A 27,813-nucleotide genomic window follows, 5' to 3' on the forward strand; every position below is an offset into this window, starting at 1 on the left:
GAAGCAAAGTCAGACTCCTTTAAAGTACCTTGTGGTGTCCCACAGGGCTCTTCATTGAGCCCAACACTTTTTAACTTATATGTTGCCCCCCTTGCTGAAGTAATAAGAGAAAATGGCTTTACACCTATATCCTATGCCGACGATACACAGATTGTTATCTCCATAGGCAAAGACAATAAAGTAACAGCCAAAAAATTCCAACTATGTATGCTAAAAGTTAGTCAATGGATGCAACAAAATTGCCTCAAACTCAACGGAGAAAAGAGTGAGGTATTGATTCTAGGAGGCAATGCTGATATTTGGTCCCCAGAGTGGTGGTCTCCTGAACTGGGAACCAGACCAGAACCCTCAGAGAGAGCCAAAAACTTGGGATTTATGATAGATACCAAATTAACTTACGAAGCCCAAGTAAACAAACTAGCTTCGTCTTTCTGGCTGATATTAAAAATGATAAGAAAAATACTGCCATATTTGCCTCAAGACACACGTAGAACGGTAGTGACAGCCCTTGCACTGTCTCGACTGGACTACGGTAACGCATTATATGCGGGAGCCAGAATAAAAATTATAGAAAAAATGCAACGACTCCAGAATGCAGCGGCACGACTGATACTGGAAATTCCAAAGTTTCAGCCTATTAGCCACAAACTAGAGTCTCTCCATTGGCTACCTGTGGCCAAAAGAGTCAAGTTCAAATCACTGTGTCTAACCTACAAGGCACTGCAGAGTAAAGGCCCCCACTTCCTGAAAACATACCTGAAACATTACGAACCTTCAAGGCTTCTCAGATCCGGTCAAAAGAAACTGATAGCAATACCCAAGTTTAAACGATCAAACTGGGGAGGAAGAAGTTTCCTCGTTCACTCAGCACGGACATGGAACTTACTACCGTTTGATGTAAAAAACAGCCAAACTCTAGAGATATTCAGAAAGAAAATCAAGACTTGGCTTTTCACCGCATAAAATACACTAATGTCAGACCTACACCGGAACCGGACAATTCTTAGCGCCAAGACACCTACGGGCATTCGTGCGCTTTATAAATAGACAAATCAAATCAAATATGTTTACCAATACAATCAATCCCAAAAACTTTCAGATACGTGTTGTTGCTGTTGTGTGATGTTTGGCAGTGACGAGCTACTGGGTAATTAAAATCATTGTTGGTAATAGCTCGCATGTGTTGTAAAATCCCCATCTTCTTAAGTGGGAGTTTGGTACTCACCACGTATCATAGTCCACATGGGCATTCCAAGATATATATGGCAAATTCCTTGGTACAGGTAATATATTTGCGAATGTGTATTGCTCTCCCATTTTTTATGGTATTGTTTCTACAGACCTGACTATTTGTACATGCTTTGCATGAATTACAAAGAAAAAAACCTCCCCGTTGTGTGCCCAACCAGCTAGTCGTTGTTGTGGGCTCCTAAAAGCTATGTTTGTTGGGTAGGTGGACAGGTGCGAGTGATAGCGGAACGAAGGGAGACAATTAAGAGCAGGGTGATAAAGTTGAATAGGATACAGTGGTTATACAGTTTAGAGAGAAACCTAGGTTAGAAAAAACACTCGAGAGGGAGGCAGGAAGAGGAAACGTGCTGGATATGTAGATAATATTGGTATAGAGACAGGTGAGAAACAATCCGGAGGGAAAGTGAGGTGGGAGAAAGATGAAATGGAAGTAAAATAAGAGACAGAACAGATGAGACGTGAAGATAAGTACTAGTGATAATGACACTGTTAAGTTATACAGGAGGGGTGAGAGAGACACAGCAACATACGAGAGTTAATAAAGTTATACAGTTTACAGATAGCTGAGAGGAGAGTCACAGCAGGCCCAAGGTCATATGACAGCAATTTCTGAAAAATCCAATAGGTCTGGTTTTAGCAAGCTTGTGTTTTACTTATGTATTTATTTTTCTCATGTTGAAAGCATTAGCCACAAAAATATAAAAAAGACAAGTAAACATGCCAGTTACACGTGGTAACCATATACTGGCAATAAAAATAAGGATGACACATGATGTTATAGAAAAGTACTTGTGCATCCCAGCACGCAAGCATATTTAGAACGGGTACACACAGCCTTTTCAGTTTTTATGCACACCACAGGGAATTAAGTTTCTAATTGGCACAAAGAGACGGTACTATTGGCTTTAAATCACTTGGCCTGAAGACACGGTTTCCACACACAAGGAGGCCTAAAAGAAAAAAGTCAAAGGATAAACAATAGATTAAAACCAGCATTGGCATAGCCAATAGGTCTCGCCTTTGGGACCTTATAAGTATTTAGTTATGCAACACAATATCCTTGGTGCAACAACATCAACTGTTGCATGGCTAAACACTTATAGGGTCAAAAAGGCGAGACCTATTGGCTATGCCAATGCTTGTTTTTTCCGGGCTGCAGTGACAGCAGGCACATCGATGTGCGCTGCTCACACTGCTCACTTCTCACTAGTGGAAAAGTTACGGCATGACGTCATGCCAGGTGAGCATTGTAGGGAAGGGAAATCCTTTAAAGAGAGTAATTTTCTCTCTGGATTTCCCTTCTATTTGAAACTCAGGAGCAACAACATTGTTGTGGTGTCACCAGGGCTGTAAATCGAAGCTTTTTCAATACTATTCAAGCCATAGTTGCTGCTTATTTATTTATCTTGTGCAACTAAGAACCATTGACAAAGCTGATAGTCCTGACTTGTTGTAGGCATGGTGTTACTTATTGTATCATGTATCTGGATGCAATGACAGAAACAGCAAAATACAAGTTTGGCGGCACACTATGCTAATCACAGATTTTTAGCTTGCGTGTTTTAAGCCACGTCCCTAATTTCATTGGCCACGCCCCTTTGAGACCCCCCACCACCCCACCCCCCCCTCCGTTTTTTTAACTCACTTAAATCCCTGATTAGAAGGCGAGGGCGTACCTCACACAGCATATAATCGAACAAGCACAATATTTCGACCTGTAGTAGGATCATATCACAATCCTGCAAACAGAAATAGTACAGTCGAACAGTATTTCTTAATGACCCAGTGCGGCTGTGTCCTCTTAGGCAGTTAGACCCAGATATGCCCTATATCAGTGGTTCTTAACGTTTTGACTTCTGTGGATCCCCGGGTACACCCACTGAATTATTATTTTTTTTTTTTTAAAGTTTTATTGTACAATAATTCGATTACAAGCACGGGCCTACAACCACCAGGGCCAGCCGCTAAATACAGAATGAAATATACATTTATCAAAGCTTCAGTCGGGTCCCGGGGCTCGGCCCCGTAATGACTCCGGATAGGTCCAAGGAAACAGGAGACTTAAATCCAACAAACACAAAAAACTAAAAGAAAAACAAAAGGCGAGGCATCAAGACAAACAGCGCAGATCAGGCGTCCTCCGGGGAACCCCAGTTCAGACCATTAAGCAGCACGCAAAAGGAAGGCGTATCGGGAAGCTGGGGACGGGGGGGGGGGGCCAAGGGAAACGAACGTCCATATGTAGTCATTACAAAAGGTGCCCGGAACCGTCAAGGGTCAGGGGGACATGGCGATATCGGTGTCCACCAGGGGGGGCGTACAGATACCCCCGCGATATGCATTCCATTGCCCCCAGATTCTACCCCATGCCCCCGGCTTACCACGGGCAACATACACAGTCTTCTCCCTGAACATACACCAGTCCATATTCTCCTTCCATACTGACACGGTGGGCGGCCGCTGGGCACCCCAAAGCTGCGCTATATCTCTCTTGGCAATCATGTTCCCCAGGGCCGCCCACCGAATCTGAGCCGCGCTATAATCATTGGGCTCCCACACATTCAAGACACAGCGACGCACCTCCGGCAGCAGCACAACCCCAGTGACCTGTCCCATAACCGTATGTATCCGGCGCCAGTAGTCCGTCACCTCGCGGCACTCCCACAGGATATGAAGAAAGGTGGCGCTGAGCCCACAACCCCGCTTACAGAGCCCATCGTCGGAATATCCCATCGAGACCAAGCGAGGACCCGTCACATACACCCGGTGAAGAATCTTAAGCTGTACCAACCGGAGACGGGCTGGAATGGCGACCTCCTTGGGGGACGACAGTGCAGACTGCCAGTCCTCGTCGTCCAATTCCACCCCATCCCCCGTCCAAGCCTCCCGAAGGCACACCAAGAGGTCAGCCCGATGATTAATCAGTTTCTTATAGATTAAAGAAATGGTACTGTCAGGGACATGTCCGTCAAGTATGCGGTCCTCGAGGGGCGAGGAAACCGGGATCTTGGTCCCCTCTCCAAAGACCGAGAGCAGGGCGTGTCGAACCTGGGCATAGCGGAAGAACTCCCTGTCCGTAAGCTCATATTCGGCCTGAAGAGCCGCGAAAGTCTTAACCGCGCCCTTATGCCACAGGTCTCCCACTTTGCTGATACCAATCGTATCCCACTGGTCAAACCCCTTCGTGGTCCAGAGGCTCCCCAGGCGCTCGGAGGCAAACAAAGGAGTAGCACATGTCAGTCGCTCACTCCAGCCCGTGGCCGCAGTGGCAGCCCTCCAGGTCCGCACCGCAATCTTAGTAGGACCCGTAAGGGCCCGGCCAGCCGAGCGGGAGTAAAGCGCCCTGTTATAGTCCCCGCCGGGAAGCAGGAACTTGTCCATCTCATACGCAGGATTCAGGCCAGGCGCATACGTGGCATGGTTAATGGCCGAAAGCTGCGCGGCCCAATAATACCTGCGGATGTCGGGAAGCGCGATGCCCCCGTCGTACCAGGGGAGAGTAAGCTTAGCAAGAGCAATACGCGCCCGCCCGTCCCACACCAGTCTCCTCTGCAGGCTCTCTACCTCCCGAAAGTAGGCCACTGGGATGACGTCGAAACCCACTGAATTATTAATGGTATCTGGAGACCCCCACTTAGTCATTACTGGAAACCGAGGACCTTGACCCAATCATTTTTGAGTCGCTCGTTTTTTTCAAAATGGTTTTATTGACTTTTTTTCTCATTTGCATACAAGTACAATTCTAAGAGAGTACAGTGGACATAGTACATCATGGTATGGAGGATAATGATCCCCGCCTGAGTTTACGACCCTAATCTTGATTCCCCCCTATCGCAACACATACGCAGGGAGCAGTTTGGTTATTGGTTATGCTCCCTGACCGAATCCCTACCCAACCACAGATAACAATTGTTGGAGGTGTTGTCCGGCGCCCCCGAAGAGCTACCCTACCTAGCGTGCCCTGAATAATGCTGATGAGGCAGCGATGGCGCGCACTACGCGCAGGGGACGGATACGCCCGGAAAGCACGGAACGATTTCACCCGGAGCGCACAGAGTTGCATACCAGGCGTACCCAGACGCTTAGCGGCTTGAGGGGCACAATGCTGGTGGGACGGAAGCGCGCCACGTACCACGCACATAGAGTTGAACTGCGAAGCCGCACACTGGGCTCGTCAGATATATACGCTGCCATATATGTCACTGTGAGCTATACCGAAACCTCCTTGTCGCGCTCCAGCCTACACTATGAGCATGACGCTGGTGCTAAGCTGCCCGGAGGCCTTGGCATTTGGGGGTAAACACGGTGCCTTGTGCGACTCCCGCTAAGGGCCTGGGTGGCAACCGAAGTAGCCGCAATGTGGGCTGGAATACAGCGCCATCCTCTATTGCTGGTAATGCGCTTCAGACGCATCACAACAAAACACAGAAAAGCACCAAAGGCCTACCTTTACACAATGTACGCACCTAATTCCTAAACAAATGTTCACCTGCACATCGCCGCCGGACCTCCGGGTTGCCGGCTGAATGGCTGTGTCTCACCATCTGGAAATGTGTGTTTTTGTCTCGCTGACCCGACACCTTGGATAGTGAATGTACATTGTAAAATGATGCAACTGCGATTAATAAAGGTTTTCAAAAAAAAAAAAAAATGGTATGGAGGATAATGACGAGTCCACAAGTGTAGGCACAAATAAAACAGCAATGTGCAGCAGCACTACGAGCACACGTCGGTTTTCCATATGGAAGCCGCTGGGTAGGGCTACAAAAGAAGCAACAATCAAGTTAACAAACGATACTCCAAAGTTCGAAGTAATAAAAATTGCGATCCGCAGTATAATGAAACCAATTCAAAAGTGAAAAAAGTGGGATAAATAAGTGAACAGTAAACATATTAGAAAACTAAATAAGAACTACACTCCCTCGTAACTAGGTAATTTTTATATGAACCGCAAAACAATGCACAAATTCAGAAACTAGAATTCATCAAACAATTACACAAAATATTTAATTACTTATTTAATTCACAAACAAATATAAAAAAATCTACATTTTAATTTTATTGGGAAGGTTGGAGCCTTTCTAAATTCAATTGAGGTCATTCATTGTCCATACTACATTCTGTTTGATGCACTTGTCCTGCTCCACAAATCATTCTAAGGATGCCAACTTAAATGTTATCCTCCAAATTAAAATTCCTTCACTTTTACAGAAGGTTTTTAAATTTTCGGTTTTGCTTCTTGATATACACTTTATTAATCTGATTTTTTTTATATTCTAAGCAGTCACAGCCCTGAGTAGGTCTCGCGGATCTGCAGGGGTCCCTAGACCATAGGTTGAGAACAACTGCCCTATATGATGCCCAAATATCTTGCGATTTGAATCTCAAAGCTTGTAGTCCACTGAAAATGTCTGCATTTATATTGCATGTGTCCACTCACCTCAGTCACATTGTAATTGTCGGTACTGAACCCCTGTGCAAATGCAATGCAATTTCCCTTTTGACTAATAGGAGCAGTAGCGCTTTTATTCTGTGTGACCCATTGCATATGTTTTTAAAATACCCCCATCGGGGCAAAGTCTGTGGATCTCTGAATACCCACCTAAACTATTTGCGATGTTATATCCAGCGCTTCTGCCCAGAAACCACATATGTAACAGCAGATGCAGAATGCCTGCCTGAATGGAAAAGACACACAAATGATGGACGGAACGCAGAACAAATCAAGACATTCAACCCCAGTCAAGAGATCGTTATTTTGCTCACTATGCCACCCCAGTTTAGACCCATCCATATGCAAATTAGTCTTGACCCTGTGCCTCATGGGAACAGTCCAGCCCGAACTGCCAAACCAGGTCCGACCTGGACCAGAAAAAAGCATCCTAGGAATAGTTTTGGGGTTTCACCCCTCATCAGTCAGTCTACCTTGAATCCAGTGGCACAGTGGGCCTCGGACCCACGTCTGGGCATACCCAGCGCCGGAGCATGAAATAACCTGTACAGATAATCTAAATGGTTTAATTTTTGTCTATAGTTCATGGATATTGTTTGTAGCTGGGTACAGCCCAAGGAACATTTTCAGACTTCTGACAGTTCACCCAACTCCTTGCTTAGAACCACATAGCAGGGATATTCCAGAGTATCCTGACATCATTGGTCACATTAAAGTGTGAGACCCACCCCCTGCTGTATTCTAGCTTGATGCCTTTTTGAAAGCGGTGGAAATTCCTTTGGTTCCATAAGAAACATTGGGTATTTGGGTCTTCACAACCTGTCTCAATACATGAAACTGTCTAATGTATTCATGGGTCCCTTATTTATAAATTAGGCAGGGAAGAGAAAGACCCCATATTCATAGAGATGTTTCATCTCCAACATCCCATGTTTACCCAGTGTACCTTTTACTGCCTTTTCTACTGAATGTGGTAGTTATCAGCGAATAGAGCACATGGTGAATAAAGTATTGGTATCCCAGCCAATCTACACAGGCCCCACCAAGCTTTATTTGTGGCCACAACTCTATTTATTTTGTGCCCATGGTACTGGATTGGGCATAAAATCTATGTCTCTAAAGAACCCCTTTCTATTTTATCTTATTCTACCCCTGGGGCAGGGGCGTCTGGCAAATACCAGTATATAGTGAAGAAGGCCTGAGCAATCGGGTTTTGTCTCTTTTGGGATCTGGCACAGCCAGCCCGGCATTAGCCACAGACTGTGTTATGTTCCACCTTAGCCTCATAGGTTCGTCCACCCAAATTAGGCGATGAAACTCTGATCTCGATGTTTGAAAAAACTGTTGAGATAATTGAATTGTGATGTTCAGTAATAAGTAAAGACGTTTTAACATGATAAGCATTTTTAGAATATATATTCTTCTAGTAACGGCCAATGGGAGCAGAATCAATTTCATGATTTGTGCCTGCAACCTTGTCAGTAGTGGCCCTTAATTATCTAAGAGAACTATTTCCTTTTTGTTATGTATTTTGATTTCCAGGTATCTTACCGACTCCTACCTCAGGGGGTACTCAAGTTGTGTAGCTTGGGTTAACCTTTTTCAGGCAATATATTTGCTTTATAAACAGCATGCAGTCATCTGCATGTAAAGACATTACCAATCTCCTGCTAAGAAAGGACCTGTAATGCTGCTGTATCTTGTATGCCATCAGTTCCACTGCGATCACGATAGGAGCAGAGGGACAGCCCTGCTGAGTGATCCTTCCCAAACATATGGACTCTGAGAGAATGGAGTTTATGCTTATTGGAGCCCAAAGGGCTGCCATACAGCAATTTTATATGCCTGAGAATATAAGCACACAGTCCCATTCTTATCAGGGACAGAAAGGGCCATTCAAGGGATTTGAAAAAAAATTCAGCAGGTAAAAAAAAAAAACCCCTATAGCTGACAGTCCAAGGTCGATCTTATGCTTTAAAGCTACAAGTGTGCGTATATCAAACAATGTGGATCTACTGGGAATAAGCTTTGTATGGTCAGGCTCTTTAACCAGTGATTTCAGATGATTTGCTATCAATCTGACAAGTATTATACTAGCTAAGTTTATTAGTGATAACAGTCTATAGGATTTGGTTATCTGGGGGTCCTTACTTTGTTTAAGAAGTGTGATTATGATTGCCTCCCTCGTAGACCCAAGTAATGCTTACAGTGCCAGTGCTTCCCTAGGGAGCTCCAGTAGGTGAGGGGCCAGCAAGTTCCAATAGGTTTAATAAAACCCTGTGCTTAGGCTGTCAGAGCCCAGGGCCTTCCTGCTGGCCATATCCTCACTGACCTTTTTATTCTCCTCCACTGTAAGCAGCTTGTTTAATGGCAACTACCAACCAGGCAATTGCTGTATCGTTTAGATAATTTTCCATGCATTCTATCCTGAGACTCATCTGTGCAGAGTAAAGTACTTTATAATATGCTACTAATATCTCCAATCTCTTTGAAGCACAGTTTAAGAACTCCCAGGTGATCTTGCACACTAGCGATTGAATTTCTTCTGGAGCTGTTCCTGAACAGCCAAGGTAGTGTTTTACTAGGGTGCTCACCTTCTCCTTACTGTCTGACTTGTGCCTCCTTTCCAAGGAACTTCACCTCCCTATAAGCAGTATATTTAAGTGATGCCAGTCATAATAAATGGGGCTGTCATCTTGGGCCCCTCACTTCCCCAGTCTCACCTTCAAGGTCACCTAGTTGCTTTTCCAAATTGCATGGATGATTCCTTATGTCCTTCAGTATACCAGTTTGTTTTGAAATGCATACTTCTCTTATAAAAGTCTCGAAGGCCTCCCATAGGGTTGCTTGTGTATCTGCTGTGCCTTCGTTCAGTGTAAGTAATTCCTGTATGGCTTCAACAACTTCTACTCTAATGGCTGCATCTCTCAGGGCTTGCATCAGGAATGATCATGACCTTAATCTTCCTTCATACCAGCAGGGGTGAGGGGGGCGCACAATGCTCAGTATAACTGGGGAGAGTCCGTCAGAGTGTGCTGGAAATATATCTACTCAGTTATCCAACCCATCGTCTTTGGGAACACATCCAGTAATCTGTCCTAGATGATGTGTTATGTTGAATAGAACAAATACTCTTTCTACCCCAGGTTTTGCCCTCAAGTATTGTGCAGGTCTAGCATTTGAATTTGGTGCACTTAGTTCTGGACTTCTTAATAGTTGGATGTGATCTGTCCCTTTTGGATCCACCCCAAGGTTAAAATCTCCAACTCAGATAACCGCTATATTCTTAAAGTGTTTGCAGATGTCAATAATCTGATCAAACTTGTCTTGTGCCATGGTGTCGGGGTCATGCACATTTATTATAATGACAAAATGTTGTTTTTATAATCCAGTTTCCTATGTACCAAAATTGGCACTCCATGAGCAAAAGATCTATAGGATGCATTGTGCTGATGTTGCCCGCACTTACTTCCCATTAATTTAGGGTCGTGTCCTTCAAGTGCGTTTCTTTGAGCTACGCTACATCTGTTTTGTGCCTGTCTACGTTTGTCTGTACTAGCCATACCTTTGAGGATATTCAACCCTGTAACACTCCAGGTCATGAATCTTATTAATTATCATCCTGTCTACAGATATTGACAGAACCATGTCTGTCTATAACAGCCTACCTGCGTCTAACACCTAATCAACAATTCTCCAGCATGTTGTATGTTGTCCCCCCCATACGCCTATCATATCACTTATTTTGCACACCATCAGGACCATCCCCGCCCACTTCTTAGGTAACATTCTCTGAGAGAATAAACTGTCTCACCCTATAACACACCCCAACGTTGTACTATCAATTATGAGACAAATTAACATAAAATTGCCAACAACAGGTGGTGAAGCCAGTGTGCTCTCATCTACTCCATCACACCACTGGCCGCAATTAGGCCTTTGCCTGCTTTCATGGGGAGGTTGGTTGATTATTTTTTCTGAGACCTTTGCTGGGTATGGTAGGAGGGAGCTAGGTCTGTAGTTGGAAAGCATGGCTGCATCAGCGGATGGTTTCTTGATCACCTACAGGAGCTAGTTGATAATGAAAGAATGTAGCAGCTGAGGTCCCAGCCTACCATTAGGCTGTTTTTAGAGAGGTTTTGGGCTTGTCTAAATTCCAAGACAACACCTCATCCAAGTCATGTTCTTGGGCTATGGGCCTCTTCAGCGAGAGTCATAGTGCCAAATTGGGCCCCATTTGTTTGTCCATTCCTGTCTTTTGTATTTTTTAGGTCATACCTGCTATTCCACGGAGTTCAGAAAGTGGTAGAGTTCAGCAATATCTTGATATTCCTTTGTTTTCTTGTTGATTGCCACGAACATGGTAGCTGATTCAGAAGCCATAATGTTCAGTTCTTTAGCATCTGTTTCAGGACCAGGATGTTTGTCGTCAGTTAGATTGGTTTTGTGGGCGATGTCTGCAGCCAAGGAGGTTTTCCGACCAAAGTATTGACAAAGGTGGATCTGGGTGTTGTAGTGTGAGAAAGCGGATAGGACTGTAGTCTTTGGGTGCGTTGAAACTGCAAGAGGTGTGAAATTAGTATACAGAACTTCTTAAATGTGGCAACAACGTCGAACATGTTGTCTCCCTCTTCTTTTTCAGGTACCCCAAAAATCGAACCTTGGCATGCTTGTTGTTGTCTTCCAAACCACGTTTTTCATGCAAATATCACCCCAACCAGGCAGATTAAGCAGTTGTTAATCGGTTTTATGAATTCTTTTAATATTGGCATTGAGTGAATTTCAAAAGTTCAGCATGTATGGATTTATTTTGCTCTTAGTTTCCATTGTAGCCTATTGCACTCAGTTTGAACACTTTAAATTCTCCAGTAAGGAGTCTAGCGTGGCAGGAGAGCCAGTCATGATTTATGCAGTTTGTCCTAAGTCTCTCACTTGCCATACAAGACCTCTGTTAAAAGTAGCTGGTGTGATGACTTGACCTAGTCAACAAATGAGGCTGGCAGAGTAACCTATTTGTGGCATAAATGGCATGGAATGGATACACTTTCAAGTAATGACTAGTAGTACACCAGATCAATATTGAGGCAACAAAGTCTTGTGGGGGTGAGGAATGAGCCTAGTCCAGGCAGCCGGTTTGTTTCACCAATATCATATGTACTGCAATAGAAGGGGACAATGTATTCACACATTCTTGATGCCCACTGCACTAAGTCATGCCTCATTATCACAGGATCAGGGCGTGCTTGAAAGTACAAGATAGTCATCCCTTCTGCGAGTTCTGACATCATATTAAAGCTGCTGGCCTAATGCAAGTTTGTCACCGGCACTGAGGCTGCTGCCCAGGGAGCTCACTTGTTTATCCCTCCATCTCAGAGCCTCAGATCATCTTCAAAGGTAAGGGCAGGGAGGGAGCCCCTGAACGCACCCTCTGGGACCGGTTCTCACTGTTGTCTCAATGCATCACTCTTGTCTGGTTGTTCGCGTTCCCAGGGGCTGCTTAGTGCTGTTCAGAAAGAGGAGGCAGCAGCACCCGCACCCCCTCCTATGAAGCGGAGAGTGGGCTGTTCTCAAGGACCGAGTCCTAGATCCTTAACCATTGAAGCACAGATCCACTTCAAGCCATCCTCTGGTCGAAGGGAGAAGTAGCTTCCTCTCTGGCCATACACTTACATTCTCAAAGTAAATGACTGTAATGAGTACCAAATAGTGAAGTGTTGCACTTTCATTGTATCTCAACTATAGATACTGCTGTATACAGAGTTAAAAGCCTTAACAGGGCTTTGTATTTGCACAGTTGATTTACATTATTTGATTACTGTGTAGCTGCCTAATACCTGTTTAGCCTTAAGTAAAAGGAGTTATTCTATTTTTTCGCAGGATTGTTGATAACATGCCCGTTACTTGGTGTTTTCCTGGGGAAGAGAATCAACAATATTGCATTCCAGGATTCCCTATAGGATGTGTTGCCGGTCCTGATTCCCAGGAAAATGTATATGGATGCCCGAAAAATGTAAGTGCCCATTTTCTGTTTCTCTGTAGTTTTAAGGAAATTTATGCAATGTGAATTCCATTTCTGAAGACTCTTGGGGCAGCAAGTTGGATCTCAAATCTTTCCTTTACCAACTAATGGATGTTATTGATAATGAGCAAATTTTTACCTGATCATTTAGGGGGCATACTAGGCTGGTGGGCAGGAGGGCAAACTACTTCCATCATTCTGTGTCTACATCCATACAGGTTTTGGGGGAAGTCAGATGGTGTGCTGGGTGGTACTAGTGCCAGTCAAGAAGGTGGGCAAATCGATAAGACGATGGAGTGAGACCACTAGTGCAACAACAGCTGCAGGTACTTGGGAGTGGGGTGTAGGTAGACACAATCATGTGGGGGGCTGGCATTGCAAAAATGGTGGCTTAGCTGATGGATTCAGTCATATCTTATTTGCAAACATGTCAGACTCTACTATTAAAGGACCCTTGATGTTCAGTCTCCAATTGGCTGCCCACCCCTTTTCTAGGTGCACATATAAACTGTAAAACTTGGGATAACCTTGAAGAATCCTACTGTTACCCCAGTTTCACAGGGCACCACTGCTCACAGGCGGAACTAAGACCAAAATAATCTTGGCGGTGGCCATTTGACAAAACGTTTGAAAGGTAAATGTTGCAGATTAAAAAAAATGGTGTAGTTCTTCAAACCTTCTACCTCTTCATAAAGGTAGGGGTTCAATAATAATCGATTTTAAAGATTGTCTTATTAGGTGAAAGACATATGGCTAAATCTATTAACGTACTCCTTGAGTTCTTGTCCCTTAAAATGAGAAACCTTGAGTAGGAAATCTTTGAAAGTTGCAGCCCGATGACACAGCAGTTGGCTGGTGTTACCGCACCTGGTTTTCTTTACAAGAAATTCCTTGGTCCCTGCCAAGCATTTCCTTTGGCAAGTGGAGAAGGAGTATTATTCATACAATGCTTCAACCTGCCAAGATTAGTGTTCCCTTTCCCAGCCACTTCCTCTCTCTATTCCCTCCCGGAAGGAAGCCATCGCTCCCATTTTCCACTTGCTTTAAGACAGTGGCTGTCAGGGGTTAAAAGAGGAGTGGGTGGGGCGGAGGAAGTGGAAAGTAGATCATGGAGGGTAGAGTGGAGAAACACAAGAGAGAGAATGACACGGAGGCACACTGGTGAGAGAAAGCAACAAGGCACGTGGGGTGAGGGGAGAGAAATGCACGGGCACGAGTTATGTTGTCAAAGGCCCCCATGTTATCACAAAGTATCTGGGATGCTCAACCATGTCTTGTGCAAGTTTTTCTGTGATTAGTATTTTCCATAGTTGAGCATGCCAGTGAGTGAGTGACTGGCAGTGGTTCTCTCTTTTTTCAGTGAGCCGCTGCCCCTCACTTTAGCAGCTGCTACACAATTTCACATGAGCATTTTGTCTCCTTTTGTTTGATGTTCTAATTGATCCGGTTGGGTACCCTGTAAAATAGTGTTCATGTCACTTGGTATTTGGTATCCTAGAATCTTTAAAAAAAAAAATCAAAAAAAAATTTCTTTTTCAATTTTATATAACAGTACAGAGAAGGCCATTAGCAAGCATTGATGTATGCGGTAGAAAATGAAGTGCATATAGATCAATTACAGTTTACATTGCTTGGTATACTTGGCACATTATGCTCCACATACAAACAACCAGCCTCACTTCAGAACTCTACCTCACCTCCCCTCCATCTTTTCTGGGATGGGGCTCCCTACAAATGTGTTCTCAGGCCCAGCTGGCATCAGCACGGTCGCTGTCCGTTGAAGTGCCATCCGATGTTGGATGTAGGAGTGGTCACAATTCTCTCCAGTCCGACAGAGCATCGGTCAACTTGTCATCTCGCCTGCTAAGTTTCCTTTGAATTTCCTCCGCTAGAGTCCACACCATTACATCTTTATGCCATTGCACTCGGGCGCCCGTTGTCCCATCTAGGCGATGGCAACCCTACGTCTGGCCAACACCAGCTGTACAAATGTGTATCGCATTTTCCTACCTTTTGGTCGTTTGACTTTGCCTAAGCGCTAGCACTGGAGAGAAAGGACTATATGCAGTCATGTGGTCCTTGTTATGTCAGCGACCACCTTTCGCTAGAAATCTTGTACCAGGCTGCAGTGCCAAGCTAAGTGCAGGAAGTCGGCGCCACTGGTTGCACAGTGGGGGCTGCTGTCTGCGCTGGTCGAGGACATGTGGTGCATGTCCTTAGGGGTAAGGTAAGGTCCTGTGAAGGAAGTTGTAGTGTATCAACTTAAATCGGGCATTACCAGAGACCGACTGTTAGTTCGCTCACCTGTGCCCAGTCCCCGTCAGTTAGTGGGGTGGCGAGGTCTAAATCCCATGTTATGCATGCTTGAGGTGAATGCCCAGCTGCACGCATAGCTCTGTATAGCAGTGTTATTAGCTGGCGTCCTGAGCCACAGATCAATAAGACCCCAAGTGTTTGAGAGGGGGTGGGGGCCGCAGATTAAGAAGGCCAAGCGACCCTGGCTATTACGGTCAGGCTAGCGTGGTGCAAAAAGTGACTAGGGACAAGTGCAAATTCTTGGTGTGCCTCCTTAAAGGAGATGAATGTCTTCCCGGGTTATAAGTCCTTCGACAGGGTACACTCTCCCTCCTGCCACGAATGGAAGGACATATTGCCCATTAACTGATTGGTTTCAGAGTCCATACCCCAAGTTCCTGTGGAATGGGGCCCGCTTCAGGACGGTCTGAGCAAATTGCTGCCAGGTGAGAGCTGTTTGTCGCATAAAGTACGGGAGTTCTATTGAAGTCCCTGTGCTCTCCATTAGTAACTCTGGCAAGCGATCTGCACTGACTCTGCCCATCAATAACCATTACTCCAAGTTCTCACCCGGGTCTAGCCATCTGGCTGCATGTTGAATGTGTGCGGCATACTAATATAGATCTAGTCGCAGGACTTCCTGCCCCCGTCTTTGAATCTTTTGGTCAATGTCGTCAGGGCCACCATGCCTCACCAACCCACCCATAGGAATGAAATAAGAATAGAGTCAAGCTGCTTAAAAATCAAGGTTGGAACAGCACACCACGAAGCTCGAAGCCCAGTTGGATGATTATGAGGGATGCTCCAGGCGCAACAACGTCCGCATCATTGGAGTCCCGGAATGCGCAGAGGGGCCTTCGGCGGATCTTTTCTTGGAAGAACTGATCACTACTCACCTCAAGTCGCGGGGTCTCTCCAACTTCTTCTCAGTGGAGCGGGCGCACCGGGTCCCGGGGGGTCGGCCGAGGCCTGGAGCCCCCCCGCGACCGTTCCTTGCTAGGATCTTCAACTTCCGCGACACAGACGTCATTCTGCAAAGTGCCCGCTCTGCCCCACCGGATGAATTCCAAAACAGCCGCATCTCCTTCTTCCCGGACTTCACCCTCAAAGTGCAGAGACAATGACATATCTTTCTAGAAGTTAAAAAGGCGCTCCGCGACAAGGATTTGAAATATGCAATGATGTTCCCAGCCAAGCTGCCAGTGGAATCGGATGGAAAATCCTGGTTCTTCTCCTCCCCCGAGGAGACCTAGGACTGGCTCGAGGTTGGCGTACGGCGAGCCGCCACAACAATCATGGACATGGTGTGAGGGACGGTGACGCCCGAGCTTTTGGCAGTGGCTCACCACCGCAAGACTCGCAAGGCGCAGCAGGAGGTGCCGAATGACTGGTCTGTATGTTTGTCCCCTGGGGATGATGGAACAATTTGGACGGCCATAGGGGTGCAAGTGTAAACTTTTTCTCCGTCACAAGCACTTAACCATGTTCTTCTGAGCTGTCCTGTCATATACAATTTGATTGAATTGTTCTCCCAGTGTTTGCTTGTTCCCCGATTCAGCATTTGGGCGTTGTGGGATATCCCTGGGCCCTGGCTATTGCTCTAATATTAACATATTGGACGTTTACGGTTATTGTTGATATAATGATCATATCTCAAACATGTATGCTCGATTTGGCTTACGACCCCGTAAGTTTTTGGACGGGTGGGCGATAGGCACTCTGCTAGTTTGGGGGGCGGGAGGTTTTGTTACCACCGAGCAGGGAGGGGGGTTGGGGGTAGGTGTGTTGGATCGGTGGGGGGTGGGGTTTGTATTGGAGTTTCGATTTTGGCATTGTTTTTAATTCAGATATGTCAGATCCACTGGGTTTTGTTATTGTTATTGTTATGTTTTGCACCGGTACACGCTATTGCTCACCTCTCCACTCTTATGCTCCATTCATCTGTTCCTGTGGTAAGGGGCATCCACCTTGACCATTCCCAGTCATGCTTGACTATCCGACACCCCTCGATTCCCATTAGACACGAGGACTGAGACTCAATTTGTCCACTTGGAATGTTAACGGATTGGGTGACCAAATTAAGCGGGGCATTGTGTTGCAGTATGTCAAGTGCAATGAGCTTGTCCTGGTCCTGATTGGAAATGCCTGCGGCCCACTGAATAGGAAAGGATACAAAATGGTGGTCCACTCCGGCTTTATCTCGGGCTCCAGAGGGGTGGGGGTTTTGCTTCGGAGGGGTTGTCCCTACATTATCCACAACACCTGGACTGACCCCCAGGGCAGATACGCGCCGGTTTCGGGCTCCTGGGAAGGACGGGTGGTTAATGTCGTCTCTGTTTACGCATCCCCCTGGTCTGCAATGTCCGACGCTTCGTGATTTAGGGACCTTGCTGCTAGACCTGCCACTCTGGGTGTTGGGGGGCGGGGGGATTTCAATCTCACGATGGAGGGTTCTCTTGACCGCTTACCCCACCATTCGAGAGGGTCGTAACTGTTAGAGTTTGCGAATGCTCTGGGGGTTGTAGATGTGTGGCGGTGGTTCAACCCGTCGTATACACGCTTTACGTTCCAATCAGGGGTGCACGGGAGCCAGGCGAGGATGGACTATGTATTTACCCATGCCAAAGACATTCAACTCTTCGTGAGGTCCAGTTGCCTGGCCCGTGGGATTTTTGACCACTCTCCCGTCCTGGCGACTTTGGGTTCCCGCTGTGGGGGGGGCGCCCACACTCCATTTCTGTGCACCCGTGGGCATTGAAAATTACGCACATTAGAGACGCTCTCCGCAAAGACTCTGAATATTATTTTGCTGAAAATATTGGTTCAGTCGACTCTGCTGTGACACTGTGGGGGGCCTTTAAAGCGGTCATAAGGGGCAGGCCCTTATTACTCCTGGTAGGCCATAGGGCGGAGAGAACCAAGAGAGTACTGGAATTGGAGGCCGAGGTCTCGCGATTAGATGAGTCGGTGGCCCGGGATCCTGACCCCGATACACGCCATAGCCTTGCACTTACGAGACAGGACTATCGACCGCTCCTCTTCAAAGATGTTGCGGCGCACTCGCTAGCCTCCCGACACAGGATCTATGAGCAGGGTGAACAGACAGGTAAACTCTTGGCGTGGCTTGAACGACGGGAACAGGCTGCTAGATGGGTCCGCGCTATATAAAATCCGGAGGGTACTCTTATCACCGACCTTCAACAAATAGCTGACATATTTGCCAGCAACTATGAGGAGGTGTAGACTAGCTCCCCCAAGTCTCAGGCCTCACTGTCTGCTGACCTCTTGGTCATGCTAGATGTCCCCACCATTTCCCAGCAAGACAGAGAGACCTTGGAGACGGACATCACAATAACGGAGGTTCAAAAGGCCATCCAAGACGTTCGCTCCGGGAAGGCTATGGGCCGCAACGTGCTCCCCATTGAGCTCTTCAAGCCCTTGTCAACTCTGTTGGCACCTCACCTGTTAAATTTATACACTGAATGCTTCGAATTTGGAGTTCTCCCGACTGAGGTCCGCACTGCAGCGGGTGTAGTCATCCACAAACCAAACAACCCGGTTGAGGAGTGCAAATTGTATCGCCCCATATTCCTTCTGACGGTTGAGGCTAAAATCCTGGCCAAACTCCTCGCAAATCACCTCCTCCACTAAATCACTGACCAGGTCCACCCGGATCAATTCGGGTTCATGCCAGGAAGAAATACGGCCCGAAATTTGCGTTGTGTGCACGGGGTCCTTGGCAGGCTCCACACCATAGAGGAAGACGCGATTCTCTTATCGTTGGATGCCTCTATGCATCTATGGCTTTTGACACCATCGAGTGGGTCTTTCTTTTTGCCGTTCTGGCTCGTCTGGGGTTCGGGCCCAAACTAATCCATTGGATGCGACTATTGTACACTCACCCTACGGCTCATGTTGTTGTTAATAATCATCGCTCCGCCACTTTCCCGCTCCATCGAGGCAGGGCTGCCCATTGTCACCGCTACTCTTCGCCCTTGTCTTGGAACCGCTCGCGGTATGGGTTCGAGGTGACTCGGGGATACGGGGGTTTAAATGGACGCCATACCACGAGGACTGTATCTCGCTGTTTACCGATGATATCCTTTTATACTTGGTTTCCCCGGCGCGGTCGCTGAGAGATGGGTGCTCCACATTTTCCACATCTTTGGCGCCCAGTCTGGATATCAAATAAATTGGTCGAAGTCCCAGATGTATACGTTGTGAGGTTTTCCCCCGGCGAGCCCTCGGTGCTTTGATATTTCGGTGGCCCCTCAGGGTTTTCGATACCTGGGCCTTTTTGTCACTCCCGACCTGATCTCTTTTTCAAACACAATCTACTCGGGCCCCTCCAAAGCTTCAAATCTGATGCGGTACACTGTCCCTCTCTCCCTCTCGCCCTTCTTGGTCACGTGTCCCTGTTCAAAATGTTAGCACTCCTGTGTTTTCTTTACGCCCTACAGAATACCCCTATTCCGATCCCAGACTCTTACTTTTCCCAAATTGGTGAGGTACTGCGGGGACTGCTGTGGGAGTGTTGTACACCGTGAGTCGCTATGAGCAAGCTTGCCATAGTCTGGTATGACGGGGGCATCGGTCTACCCGATCTCAGATTATATTATCAGGCGTCCCATCTGAGTGTAGTCAATCGTTGGGTGTTTGAACGGCATAATGAGCCTAAATTCCGCACGGATCATTGGCTCCTGGGACGGGGCGGTTACAACAGAGCACTCTACACCAACCCCTGCAAACTTAACAGTCCCCACGGTGCGCACAGTTCAAAGTTTGCGAACATACGTGACCAGAATTTTCAATTCTATTAAGGACACGGAGGCGAGGATTATGCTTCTCATTTCTTTACTAGGAAAATGCTCAGCAGCCAATCATATTACAGTAAAAGAAAATAAGACTACAATACCCATGAACACACTGGGTATCACCTAATAACCATAGAGAGTCCCCTATGAAAGGTCCATAAGAGAATACCACATCCTCTTTCTTTGGTAAGTAGAACAGGTAATTAAAGAAAAACACAGTCCAACATCTGGGAAGAACGTGGATAAAACAATGTAGTTCGATCACTGATACAAGAGACCAACGGGTCTGAACAGCAGACTTGATGCTTGGATCGGAAGCAAAAACCGGAACCTGCAGGTATCCAAAAGCGAGTCCATGGGGGCAGAGCAACGCGACTCACTTAGGATCAGAACCTGAAAAGAGACATAGAGGCGTAATATACCATCCCTACATGGCAGAAAAAAAATATATATAGTAACAGGGAGGGAAGAAAAAACAAGAATATATCCATAGTACATCATATAAATACACAATAAAAACAGAGAATGTAAACAACCACATGAAAATACAGGAAAAATGGGTGGGATAATCCTCGCCTCCGTGTCCTTTATAGAATTGAAAACTCTTGTCACGTATGTTCGCAAATTTTGAATTCTATGTCAGGACCGGAGGCTCTGATTATGCTTGTTCAAAGCTGCGAATAGGGGAGAGGCAACGTTTTGCCCCAACCGACCGCACAGCTGAATTGCGCCTATCTGGCAGACAGTTCATAATCTTTATCCGTTTTTGAACCACTGCTTAACCACGTAAACCATTCTCTGTGTGTTTTCTCTTTCATTCTGCATTTTTGTTAATCCACACGCGGGATGATATGCCATTTTCAAGTTTCTAATGTAAAAGCTGTGCCCATCCGGACCTCTTGCTCAAACACGACAAGTGCAGGAATTCATCCAAAGCAGCGTTTATTTATAAAAACCAATGCATTTCGGGCCCCAAGGGCCCTTCATCAGGGTGCGCTGTAAATAACAATTAAAACAGATATTCATTACCATCACAAGAGTTTTTTAACATCAGACTTCAACACCATGAATCAATATACAATGTTACGTTTGGTATATCTCTCTTATTGCTTTCCTACATTACTCCATTTACTGAAAACAATGTAGATATGGCCCATGAATCAGTGAACAATTAATCTACCTCTCTACTCAATTGACTACAATCCCTACTATACAAAAAACATTCACCCCTCTTTTTGAATATAGTTTGCATTTTAACAATCCATTTTTCTTCCTGTTTAATTTCCACTATCTCTCAATCTACTGCGTCATTCAAACCCCTGTCTCAATCAACACCCCCCCTTTCTCACTCTGCCGATTACCATACATGCCTGATTATTCTCCCTGTATTTAACACTTCCCCGCTACTCATCCACCCACGTATCCTCAAACACCTACTTGTATTAATACTTGATTGCAATCTAAATCTCTCACCATTCACTCGTACTCACACACACCAACCCCGCCACCACAACAGATGCAATATCCACAATCTGTTTATAATAAAAAGTTTTAACCCCTTCAGTGCCCGCCCCTTTCCCCGCCCTGTGCCGGCCGTTGTATTAGCGGGCGGGGTTTATGACGAGCTGGTCTCGTCATGGGCACAGCGCCACCGCGGCCCATGACGAGACCAGCTCGTCACGGGCATTGAAGAGGTTAAACATAGAATCAGTTGACCAATCAGCTGCTTTCATAATGTCTATTAAACTCACTCCCATAGAAAAAACCTTGGAAGCCATTGCTCAACAAGCTGAATGTGCATCAAATTTTGTAACATCAATACCTGCCTCACCCATGAGCCATCTCACCCATCTTGCTAATGTAGCAGGGGTCACAGGGCGAAAAGGTTTTTGCAGAGCAATCAACAATTGACCATGCATATCTTGTCGAAACTGAGCAGTACTTACCTCATAATCCTTAATACATTGCACTACACAAAGTTTTGGATTATTGGGAAAACTCTGGTAAGTAACCGAGGTAGTTTTACACTTAGTGCGTCGGGATATAGCAAAAGTGACACCCTCAGGTGAAAACCTGCGACCTGCAAGATCTAGAGCACGAATATCAGAAACGCGTTTACAAGAAACCAAGCATAATAACATAGTCCGTTTTGCCGAAAGCTGTTTACGAGAGAGAGAATCATTGGAAGGCCAAGCTTCTAAGAATCGCAAAACAGTAGAAACATCCCATAAATCCACATACTTTGGACAACGCGGTTTTACCAACCGGATACCCCTGAGTAATTTACAGACCAATGGGTGCTCACCAGCAGGTTTTCCATTGATAGTGACATGACCCGCCGAAATGGCAGATCGAAAATTATTAACCGTTCTATAAGCGAGACCGGAAGAAGCAATAGATGCAAGAAAATTCAAAATAAAAGATACATCTGCTTAAGCGGGATCCACCTCCTGTTGATTGCACCAACTACACCATCGTTTCCAAGCTGCGGATGTGCCAGCGATCCCCGAAACCCGCCATGCCACCAGAAGGAGATGACCTGACACTATCAATGGATGCGGGTTGTTGAGAGGGTCCAGCAACAGATTCCAATGCCCTGGAAGAAGGAGAGGCACAGCACAAATCATCTCCAGAGGAACCGGGAACCAAGCCTGAGCCCTCCAAAGAGGAGCGATCAGAATCAATTCTGACTGATAATGCTTCGTGCGTGCCAAGACCCTGGGGATCATTACAAACGGGGGGAATGCATAACACAGATGAGACTGCCAGTTCTGCAGAAACGCATCCGTGGCCAGAGCTTCCGGATCCGGGCGCCAACTGAAAAACATTGGAAGTTGCCTGTTGAGGCGAGAGGCAAACAGATCGATCTGGCATGGACCCCATAAGCGAGTCAATGACCGGAAAACACGAGGATGAAGCCTCCAATCGCTGAAATCTCGGAGGTGACGAGAATTCCAGTCTGCAATCATATTGTTGCACCCCGGAAGGTACTCCGCAATCACGGTGAGGTTCCTCTGAAGACAAAAGTGCCAGAAATCCTTGGCGATTTCTGCCAGAATCTTGGACCTCGTCCCACCCCCAATTTGTTGACATACCGAACCGCTGACACATTGTCCATGCGGAGAAGTATGCAACAGTTTGTTATGCGTGGAGACAGACAACGAATCGCAAACGACCCTGCCAGGAGCTCCAGACAATTGATATGTAGAGACAACTCGTCATGAGACCACTGGCCTCCCGTGGTTATCTGACCGCAACGGGCTCCTCATCTCCACCGACTGGCGTCGGACTCTATCACCACCTCCGGAGACACTCCGAACAGGGCTCGACCATTCCAAGACTCCATGTGTTCTAACCACCACAACATCTCCCACCTCGCCTCCTCCGAAAGAGGAATCTGATTGGAATACCTGAGGCCTTTCTGGAGATGGCGGATCTTGAGCCGTTGAAGAGCACGGTAATGAAGAGGACCCGGAAATATGGCTTGTATCGAGGAAGCTAACAGACCGACTGTTAGACCTGTCAGCCCTTTGGCAGTTCCCTCCTCATATTATTCTTTTTTTTTTTCCTTTCCCTTCTCATTTTTTTTCTGTCCACTGGCAACTTTTTTGGTGTTGATGTAGAGGCTCTGGGCGCCTCATCCTCACTACCTGAGGGAGAGGCGCAAGGTGCTTCACTGAAGAAACAGGAAGAGGGAGGTTAGATTCATAAAATGGTGGTTCCAACTGTCACCTCAGCACCTGGGCCATGACTGCCATGAGAGGTTCCGGAACCTTCTGGGCCACTCTGGCCAGTCAGGCCCTAGGTGATAAATAGAGGTGAGGGGTGGGCGGCCATTTTAGGTTGGAGTTGAGCTGCGATTTAGTCAGGAGTAAGGCACCTGAGTGGGGAGGTGGCTGCGCTAGATAGGGAATGGACAGGTCTCAGGGTCTGCACGATTCCCCTCTTCAGTGACACCACCCTCAACCTTCTGACCAGTCCCTGAACGCAGCCAGTGACTTTGAAGATCCTCGTACCTTAGGAGGCTTCCAGGTAGTTTGAACCCCTGACCCTCTAGACCAGGGAAAAGAGCCGTCGCCTGGGGCTATCTACTCTCAATTCCGTTTTTGCCTGGGATTCCCGGACTGGCCTGGTGTTTGCCACCATCTCTGACAAAGAGGAGAGGTGTTCGTGCCCAAGCCCTAAGAGCCTAGATGGCCTCCACAACCGCTCCGGTGTGAAAACCGGCACCCTTAACTTCAGCCCCCCCCCCTCCTCGAGACCCGTCTTGGAACCCTGGCCGCCACCCTCCCAGAGGTCGAGAGGTTACCGAGTTACCTCAGGAGGTGTCCGCTGTCGCCGAGAGGCCTGAGGTGAGAGACTGGTCCCAGGTGTGTGGCTGGCGAGCGGGCGACGCGTCCGTCAGATTGAGGAGAACGGCAGTCAGGAAGTGCGGGATGTGAGGCAGTGAACCTGCTGCCCTAGTCACCGGAGAGGGGCCTGAGCCCCGCCCCCTTGTTGCCGGACGAAGGCGGAGGCCGCGCCCACGCAGGACGCGCTGTTCCGGGTAACGTCAGCGTGAGCAGAGAGACTGCCTACGACGGTGCCTGCCAGTCGAGTCTGCAGTGTGGCAGATGATCAGCCTCGGTGAGGTGGCGGGGAAGGAGAGAGGCTTCAGTCGACGAGGGGGAGAGCACACCAGTGGGAACCCCTTGGGGGAGGTGGCCAGAGGGTGTGAGCTGTTTCGCCCCCCCCCCCCTCGTGTGAGGACTCCCTTGTTGGTTACCCCACAAGCTCCGTTCCAAGTGTGAGGGAACGCACCTCCCAGCAACGTGAACCATCCAGGAGGAGGACACCAATTGTGTACAGTAAGCTGGGTAACGCAGCGCGGGAAAGGGGAGAGAACAGGGTACTGGAGAGTACATTGCAAAGGCCTGGGGGGGAAGCCCATTAGAGCCAATTGTATCTACCGGCATCTTGGCACAACCATGCACGTGACCAGGGTTAATTGAATAGCAGGTTCCCGCCTGGTGTTGGAGGTAGCGGGTTGAGCTCTAGTACCAGAGAGCGCTTGGATGTACGGCCTAACGGGGATGGATTAGCCCCAGTGTTAAAGTATTCTACTTGTAAACTGCCTGAAAGTAGCTAATTGACTGCCAGCAGCACTTTCGTTGTCCCGCTAATTTCTATATGTAAGGTGCGGATTGTTAGTGACAGTCTAAGGGCCAGGAAACATAGCAGTTAGAGAAACCACATAGAGTGTTTAAATATCTGCTGGGCTAGAGTTAATATCAAAGGTCTGTTACTGTCCAAGTAAATGAAAGGAAATGTTATTCTGAAATGTAACGAAATGTTCATCCTGAAATTAAAGGAAATGTTTATTCTGAAATGTGATGAAAAGTTTATCCTGAATTGTAATGACATGTTTTATCCCGAAAGGAAAGGAGATGTTTATCCTGAAATGTAATGAAATGTTTCATTCTAAAGTGTGAAATTGAGTAACCGAGTTTACGAAGAAGATAAAGACTTCTGGTAACTTTTAACATCAATCGGTGTAGTGTCTCTTCTGTTTCCTTTTTGAAGTGGTGTTGTGCAAGGTGTGAATTGGGTGTGATGCAAGCACAATGTGCGTTTCCGAGTAAAGCCTTTCTACCGGAGCCAAGTTACCTCTAGGGCGCAGGTCCAACAAGGTGGTGTTCAGCGGTGGGATCCTGAATCTGTGCTTGCATCCACTCATCAGCAGTTTGGCGCGCGCCACAACCTACACCTGATTGTTTTTACAGGAGCCTTCTCCAGGTTGCCTCCCTAATTGGATTTTTTCAAAATTGTCCTGTCCTGTGGTGTACTTCCTCTTAAAGGAAAGGTGTCCTCTTGTAAAGTTCTTTTCTGCAGTGTTGGGTCCCACCTGGTAGGATGGAGTTTGAGTTGGGTAGGCTTGAAGAATATACGGTAACTCAACTAAAAGAATTCTGCCAGGAGAGGGAGGTATTCTTCAAGCAGGGGGCAAAGAAAATAGAACTCCAAACTAGCTTGAGAGCCTGGGTTATGGCCCACCCTAGCGGGAAACGGGAGGAGGGACCAGGACCGGACATCACAGAAGAAACAGAAGTACTTTTCCCCCCTGGGAGCGGCAACATGGACGTAGGACCTAGTGCCCCTTCAAGAGCGGGTAGTAGCGCTTCGGGGGGGGAGCCTGTCATCTGCTGATTTAGTTGACAGGAGGGAGGAGAGGCAGTTCAAAATGGATCTGGCTCGCTTGGAGAAAGAGAGGGAGGAGAGGAGGTTCCTCCATGAGCTTCATTTAAAGGAGTTGGAACTCAAAGCCCTACAGTTTGGAACCCCCAGCAGTCCCGTTGGTGGCAGCGTACCTAGAGAGATCCCCAGGGAGCCCAGACCCTACCTGCCAAAAGATGTAGTCGCCAGCTATGGTGTCGGGGATGACATCGTTAAATGGTTGGTTGGCTGCCTATGAGGTCTCCTTACGAGCCCATGGGGTCCCCGAAGCTCAGTGGGGGGGTGGTCTATACAGATATATGCCTCCGGTGGGGAGGGATGCCCTGTTAGCTTTGGAACAGCAAGATCAGACTAATTACCCCATAATGAAGGTCGCCCTAGTCAGGAAGTTTGGGTTGACCCCTGAGAAATTCAGGCAGAGGTTTCGGGGCAGTCAAACGTTGGCCACCCAGAATTGGGTAGACTTCCTGGACTACGCCAAGAAGGCCTTAGAGGGCTGGGTACAGGGCAGTGAAGTAAAGGACTACGAGGGATTGTATAATCTGATTTTAAAGGAGCACCTCCTCGAGAAAAGTTTTCCGGAGCTGCGTCAACACCTGGTGGACAGCAAGCTAACTAATCCTAGGAAGCTTGCAGAGGAGGCGGATATCTGGGCAAGTACCCGGGTATCCTCAAAAGGGACTGGAGGGAATTTCCAAGGGGCTGGACAGGGCGCCCCCCAGAAGAAAGAGGGGGGAGACAAAAAGAAGGAGTTCTCTAAAGGCCCCCAAAAGAGTTCACAAGGAAAGGGAGTAGGATTCCCTCCCAAGGTTGGCCCCCACAAACCCCCTTATCCTGACCGTGGTCAGCAGCCTAGGGTTGTCCGTTGTTATGAGTGTGGTGAGATTGGGCACTATAAGGGGGATGCCAAGTGTTCCAAGAGACCACACCCTCCCATTGGAGAAAAGACCCCTGGGGTGGCGAGTGTAGTGCTCGGGGAGGAGTTGCCCCTAGATAAGGACGGTGAATGGGCAGGGCTAACCTTAGTGTCCCTAGGGGATTGTGAGATGGTTCCCAAGACCCAGGTGCCCTCGAATACTACTAAGTATAGGCAATGGGTCACCATCAATGCCCAGAGGGTGGAGCCTCTGAGGGACACAGGAGCCAGCATGACGATGGTAAAGAGTCAGCTGGTGTCCCCAGAGCAGGTGGTTCCCAATTCAGTCCACCCGGTTGTGATGGCTGACAACCGAGAGGGTCACTATCCGGTGGCCCAGATTCCCTTTGAGTGGGGAGGGGTTGTGGGTCCTCTACGGGTTGCGGTAAGCCCTGCCATGCCGGTCGACTGTCTGTTGGGAAATGACCTTGAACACACAGCATGGAAGGAGGTCGAGTTCAAGGCTCACGTGGAGATGTTGGGGACACCTGAGTGGACGTGTGCCAACACACGGTCCGTGACTGCCCGAAGAGGGAGCTCACAGAGGTTGGAGCCTGGGACAAAGGCCCAACCAGCTGCCAGAAAGGGTAAGCGGGGTCAGGGGAAGCCTGCCCCGGCATCTGACCCTCAGAAGGTGGATGGGGCGACTGAAGTGGTCCCGGATTCTACAGAGGGGGATGTGACTTCCCTGGAGGGCTTACCTACTCCTGCAGAGTGGCAGGTGGCGGGAGGATCAACTAGGGAGGAGTTTTGTCGGGCCCAGAAGGAGTGCCCTACCCTTGAGGGTTTGCGGTGACCGGCCGAAGCCCAGGCAGCGGGTAACGATTCGGGGAACTCCCACATATACTGGGAA

General features: G+C 47.5%; 1 protein-coding gene across 1 annotated transcript in view; it reads left to right on the forward strand.

The window, feature by feature from the left end:
- Positions 1-27,813, forward strand: part of LOC146829304 (transmembrane 9 superfamily member 2-like) — a 669,393-nt gene that overhangs the window by 181,276 nt on the left and 460,304 nt on the right. The window contains exon 5 of the mRNA XM_085607971.1: positions 12,581-12,713. Within this exon, the coding sequence (XP_085464097.1) occupies positions 12,581-12,713 (133 nt within the window). The remainder of the gene's footprint in view (positions 1-12,580; positions 12,714-27,813) is intronic.

This window comes from Triturus cristatus, chromosome 5_2, assembly GCF_964204655.1.
Source record: "Triturus cristatus chromosome 5_2, aTriCri1.1, whole genome shotgun sequence".
NCBI lineage: Eukaryota > Metazoa > Chordata > Amphibia > Caudata > Salamandridae > Triturus > Triturus cristatus.